At 47.1% G+C, this 6,754-nt stretch overlaps 1 protein-coding gene across 1 annotated transcript; it reads right to left on the bottom strand.

The window, feature by feature from the left end:
• Window positions 1–4,904: 4,904 nt before the first annotated feature.
• LOC105703299 (TBC1 domain family member 12-like) lies at window positions 4,905–6,019 on the bottom strand (the record flags this gene model as incomplete). The annotated part of the gene is made up of 1 exon (XM_012431591.2): window positions 4,905–6,019. A coding segment is annotated over one exon (723 nt), but the record flags the coding sequence as incomplete, so codon positions are not given.
• Between the last annotated feature and the right edge of the window lie 735 nt (window positions 6,020–6,754).

Genomic DNA, 6,754 nt, shown 5'->3' with positions numbered 1-6,754 from the left:
GACAAAGATTCGCGCCAAATATGTTTTGCATCGAGCACCGGAATGTCGTTATTCTCGGAAGAAAAGTTAGGCATAAACTTTTACGCCTTCTACATTTTTAGTTATGTTTTATGTATCATATACTTCTCACATGGTATGACAACGCTGCCAAGAAATGTTTCTTTGAGGAATGCAAGCAGATTTTCAATACTCAATATAATTCGACGCAGCTGTCAATATAGAAACCAACGTCAGCAACGTAGATATTTAGAAAAATCTGTTTTACCGACGTCGATCAAGTTCCTCGACGTGTTTCACATCCCCTTAAGGTATTTCAGGTGGATCCCGTCTTCGGTATCGAACGGGCGTGTGTTTCATGCTTCGTGGCACTGCCACGCGCACAATGTGGTAGTGGGGATGCCAATGACAATATTTTCTCAAATGTTTACTCCCCGGCCGGGAAATGACTTAATGAATATGGACATGCAACGCATTAGGGAGTATTAAAGAGACGCGTGCGTGGGCTCATCTCCCCTCGACTTGACACCGGTACCCGTGTCCCCTAATAAAGCGCGTGCCGTGTCGACTCGATGAAGACCCCTCACCCTGAACCAACACGTGCCACCAGCTGTTTATCGAGCCGACCGACCTCGGAAATGCCGGAATCTATCCGAACCCTCTTTCCAATTGAATGGGTGCGGATTCCGAGTTAATAGCGGTCAAACTCTTATTAGTGGTGTTGGTTACGCCGGGGGCACGAAGGCCTGATGGTGCCGTTTAGGGGTTATTCAGTCAAAAATTGTTTAAAGTACATTCTAGAACGTTTTATTCTATGAGAACACAAGTCTAACAATCGATCATTAAACAATTAGCTGTTCGGCTTATTTGAAACGTGTACTTTTATGATGAGCACAAACCTAACCACCATTCGTTGATGTGACGGGTCAAAATGTCCACGTTTGAACCCTTGACCAGAAAGATGTCGGCAGGAGTCATGGGGTGCCTATCGACGATAACGGTTCAGCATGAACCCTGCCTTTGATAAGATGCAATGTTGTATACGTCAGAATCTCAAGTAAATCTTTATGAATAACTGTAGCAGATCACCTACAGTTCAGGGTCCCTGGTTCATAACACTGAAGGGGTCGAAGTGACTTTGATCCCTTGACCAGAAAGATGTCGGCTGGAGTCATGGGGTCCCTATCGACGATAACGGTTCAACATGAACCCTGCCTTTGATAAGATGCAATGTTGTATACGTCAGAATCTCAAGTAAATCTTTATAAATAACTGTAGTAGGTCACCTGCAGTTCAATGTCCCTGGTTCATAAGATTGAAGAGGTCGAAGCGACTTTGAACCCTTGACCAGAAAGATGTCGGCAGGAGTCATGGGGTCCCTATCGAAAGTAATGGTTCGGCGTGGATCCTTCCTTCGATAGGGCGTTTCGCATCAGGGATTAGGAAGTAATCAACCCCACGTCGGGGCCCCCTCTCGCGTTAGCCGCGCATTATCGCGATGGTAAGGGGCCAACGATAGAATCAAAGTACCAGGTGCAAATTATAAGGGGAGTACCACGTAGTGCGGTAGTTTAACGAGCGGGAACAGCTGACTCGAGCGCCACTCGGCGGTGCAATCGTGCTAATGCACCTCACCAAGAGTCATCTTGCTTTTCTCGACCTGACCCTTCTAACTTTTAAATGACTCACCTTGTCCGTTAGGTAACCTATCACCCCAGTTATCACCGCGTTATTAATCATTACGGTGCGGTTCATACGCGATCATTTCGCTTGCTTCGTTCGGACTTCGATCTCACTTAACGCCAGATTACTGTTTGCGATTACTGCAAGCCTGCATCGATTACCTGGACCCCATTTGGCACAAATTACTGTAGCATTATGGAGTTCTGGGGAGGATTTCGGATTTCGTGAAGTTCTTGTTCCGCGCACTACAGTGCGACGGATCTTGCGCTAACTTTAACGGAAACTCCCGCGAGTATTTTCGGGTAATAACGAATGTTTACTTACGTATATGGAATAGTGAACTGTGCGACAATGTTTTGTATATTACAACCCGAGGCTAGTCGCGTAGGTGCCGGAGAAAGTCTTTTTTTTTTTTTTGTAGGATGAACAAATTCTGCCTTGGCGATGAAAATCTCAGGATAAGGACACCTCGGAGAAGGTTTTGGAAGGATCTCCGAGGATAGGTTGAGTCTTAATTAGTTTGGTCTAATACCCTTAAAAAAAAGTGTTGTATTCGAATTGACTGATTTGAAAGGGGTTTCACTTCACCTTAAAGAAGAGACCTCTAAAACATCGAAAAAGGGAGACGAGTGCCTTGACCACGAGGGTTCTATGGCGGTCCTCTACCCTTGGCGGAGAGGTTATGATGGCGTGGTTCGAGCACAGGTACGCTCGTACCGTTAGCGTAGTCGAATTGATTAGTTAACTAATCTAAATCTAATTCTAAATTAACGCTACGGTATTGGATCGATCGAGGACGATCTAATTCTGGAGAGTTGAATGCGTGCGAGGATTGACTAGGACACTAGACACAACTAGTGTAAGACTGTGCAGTCCAGCAGGAAACGCTGAACGTCCCTCTTTATTCAACGAAATTCAGAAGAGTTGAATGTGTGCATCGATTGACTAGGACCCTAGATACAACTGGTGTAAGACTGTGCAGTCCAGCTGAAAGCGCTGAAAGCGCTGAAAGCCACGCATTATGCCATGAAGTTCTGGAGAGTTGAATGCGTGTATGGATTGAAGAAGGGTGTTCCTTCGGTATGGGGAACGGAGGTCCAGGACGAGTGGGGTTAGGTTGAGCAACGTTGAACGAGTCTAAGTTAGTCTAAGGTAGTGTAAGAGAGTCTAAGCAAGGTTGAGCAGGGTTGAGCGAGGTTGAGCGACGTTGAGCGAGTCGGGGCGAGGTGCCAGGAGCGAAGTCAGCCGGCACGGGTCACGCACGCGACTTTATCACGTCTGCCTCTTCCTCCGGAAGGCTCGGCTACTGCTCACTTGCCACCGATTGACCGCAGCGTCCGCTTCGGGGTCTGAGCTGCGCCTCTTCTGCCTTTTCTTGAACCATGACCTCGTCTACCGACGCGTCAGGGGGTCATTCAAGATGCCTGTTTTAAGGAAGTACCCTGATCCAACACCTCGCTTCCAAGCCCCTTCGCTAACTTTCGCTTAACTTGTTCTAGGCGAAAGGGGAATGGTGAATACTAGAGTTTGAGTTGGCTAAGGTGTTCTGACGGATACTGCAGGCCAAAATAGACGCTGCAGAGCGCTGCAAAACACTGCAAAGTGCTGCACAGCACTGCAAAGCTAGCAACCAAGAAAAATAATGTCCACTCTGGACGGAATCACCATTTCCCTTGCCTTCCAGCACTTTCCAGAGCTTTGCAGCGCTTATTTTGATCTGAAGTATCCACTCTGGACCAAGGCAACGACATTTCCCTTGGTTGCAGCATTGCATTTTTCCCTTTGCAGCGCTGTAAAGCGCTACAAAGCGCTACAAAGCGCCGCAAAATGCTGCAAAGCGCTGGAAAGCAAGGGAAATGGTGTCGTTGGTTTCGTCCAGAGTGGAACTGATCAGTGACGGATGGCGGGAGATGTCAGACCACGTCTTCATTAGACAGGAAACCGCTTTAATGCTTTGATGTTGGTCAACAAGATTTTCTGTGGTCATCAAGATCATTAAAGACGCCGGTTTCAAGGAAGCATCTTGATCCAGCACCTCGCTTCTAAGCTCCTACGCTAACTTTCGCTTAACTTGTTCTAGGCGAAAGGGGAATGGTGAATACTATAGTTTGAGTTGGCTGAGGTGTCCCGATGGATACTGCAGGCCAAAATAGGAGCTGCAAAGCGTTGCAGAGCGCTGCAGGGCGCTGTAAAGCGCTGCAAGGTGCTGCAAAGCGCTACAAAGCGCTGCAAAGTGTTGCAAAGTGCTGCAAAGTGCTGGAAATAGTGTCGTTAGTTTCGTCCAGAGTGGAGCTGAATAGTGATCGATGATGGGAGATGTTCGACCGTGTGTTCATTAGATAGGAAACTGCGTCAATGGGTTGATGTTGGTCAACAAGATCATCCACGGGATACACAGTTAAGAAGAATGATAAATTTCGGGGGAGTTTGTAGTACGATTATAAGGGAGACCGAGGTCAATTGTTAAGAATTTTTACTCCAATTTAATACATGTCGACAACAATGGAACCCTTTGTCTAACATACATGAAATTATGTTCATTGCGCTATCGGAAAGCTTCCGCTGTCCCAATATGTTATTTATGATTATTATTATAAAATTTTCGTATTAAAAATATTATCAATGGATGTGGAGTGTTATCACTTCCCGAACACTTCCAGAAATCCAATGGACTGGATTTTAAAGTAATGCCTAAGTCATTGAAAACCTTTCAGGATATCAGCAGGTTGTTTTCACTATCAATAACATTCCGATCAACCGAGTGAATAATAATGTCTTACTCGAATATAAAACCATTGGAATATTGATAACGGCTTATGTAACGCCGTGTAATATGATACCACTCAATTTGTTACTTTCACTTAAGGCATTTTTTTTTTTCTTTTAATAAAGGTAAATTAATGAAGTATCAAACTCGTAGAGTGGGTAGAAAAATGATTCAGGAAATAAACGACGTTGAAGTTTACGATCACTGCTAATTTCCTTCCAATTTAGTGGAACTATTTAGATAACGCGTATCTTACTTATGCACTTAGAATGGCGGACATGAATGCCTCCCCTGCAGATACGCATCGCCTGTGCAGGATGGGAGGGCATCGATGTCTCCCAGTGTACACTGTGGACATGAATGCCTCCCCTGCAGATACGACATCGCCTGTGCAGGATGGGAGGGCATCGATGCCTCCCAGCGTACACTGTGGACATGAATGCCTCCCCTGCAGATACGACATCGCCGGTGCAGAATGGGAGGGCATCGATGTCTCCCAGTGTACGATCCTCTGAACCAGATACGCGATGACGTCAAGGTCCACCAATTTACCCTGATACAGGTAAAGAGCCAACCCGAAGGACTCGTGGTCTAGTGAAACTTCGAATATACCCCTCTTCAGGGAGTAATACGCCCTGATACGCGGTACCAGGGCTCTTCATCGAGGTTCAGGAGCCTGTCCTGGTACCAGTGGAGCATGCCGAGGATCACCCTGAAGAGGAACTCCGAGTATACGTCTCTCCTCAAGGTGCATTGCGTCCTAAAACGCGGTACCAGGGCTCTTCCTCGAGGTCCTCTTCAAGGCGACCCCCAGGTCTCGGGGAAACCCATTCTCAAGGCCACACAGCGCTACGAGGCGACCCTCTGCGCCAGATTCGCCGCGAAAGCCGGCCCTAGAGTATTGGACACCCTGGCGATGCTGCGGAAGAGATCATCTGCCCGCATGTCCTGGGGCAACCTGGCGAGGAACTGAGCCCCGCCGACGAAGTCCAGATCCAGGAGTCTATCCTGGTACCGGTGGAGCACGCCTAGGGCCGCCTTGAAGAGGAACTCGTCGCCGTCCCTGAGGAAGAGGTCCCAGACCCGCGAGGCGACGTCCAGCGGCATCGCCTTGGCGTAGACCGTGTACAGCCAGTCCAGGAGGTAGAGGTCGGGCGTCAGTCCGGTCGCGACGAAGTGCTGGTGCAGCCGAGGAAGACACTCGGCCAGGGCGACCTTGTAGGCCTCGAAGTACGCCATCATGCGCTCGCCGTCCAGGGCGTAGGCCGCCCGGTGGCAGGGGCCGTTCAGCATGTTCGCCAGGCAAATGAACGCGTCTGCTGGCTCCATGTTCAGCGCCAACACCGCCCCCAGGAAACTCATCCCCTGGACGTAGCCCACGTCCGGCCGGAAGACCGCATATGCCGCTAGAACGCTCTTCAGGGCCGCGCAGAGAGGGCCGCCCTCGCGGAAGACGTTCAGCGCCGGGAAGGTGCGCGCCACGTCCAGCTCGATCGCCACCAGCGCCTCTTCCGGCGCCGCCAGCGAACGAGAGAGACTCACCTGGGAATCGAGAATTAGTGTTTTGTAAATTCAAGGGAATTTAACACTTTTAGTGCCGGACAGCAATATATCGGCATTTTACAAGTGCTAATTACTTTGGCCGGCACTAAAGGGTTATGTTCGAGTAATCTAACCGAAACTATTGCGATAATTTAATAATTCATAGAGGATTTGGGAGGGGTTTAAGGTGACACGAAAGTGGCGTCGGGGAGGTCTCGTTTATGTAACTTTTCTCCGGACAGGGTGTACAGAATCGTTTAAAACTTTACAATGTGAATATAGAGGCTGTAAGGAAGGTCCCGATACCCATGAAATTTCAATTTTAAGAAAATTTGTATATATATATAATTATTTTAAAATTAGTTGTATAAAAAATGTATTTTCATGAGTGTCAGGACCTTCCTTATACTCTCCATGTTTATATTGTAAAGTTTGAATCGATTCGGTACACCCAGTTTGGAGGAAAGTTTCATGGACAAGATTTCATCAACGCTCTATACATGTCAAAAGGTTAAAACATTTATAAAATTATTCTCCATAAATAGGGTGCACCGAATCGTTTAAAACTTCATCACGAGATCATAGAGGCCCTAAGGAAGAACGCAATGCTCTTTAAATTTCATTTTTTGAACAAAAAATGATTTTTTTGTTCATATCCGAGAAAAATACATTTTTTATTTTCGAAAAATGAAATTTCACGTACATAGGTTCTTCCTTAGGGCCTCCATAATCACGTGATGAAGTTCCAAGTGATTCGGCTATATA

Source organism: Orussus abietinus, unplaced genomic scaffold (assembly GCF_000612105.2).
Source record: "Orussus abietinus isolate OABI.00-Male unplaced genomic scaffold, Oabi_2.0 scaffold751, whole genome shotgun sequence".
Lineage (NCBI taxonomy): Eukaryota > Metazoa > Arthropoda > Insecta > Hymenoptera > Orussidae > Orussus > Orussus abietinus.
This window is presented reverse-complemented; position numbering and strand designations above follow the sequence as displayed.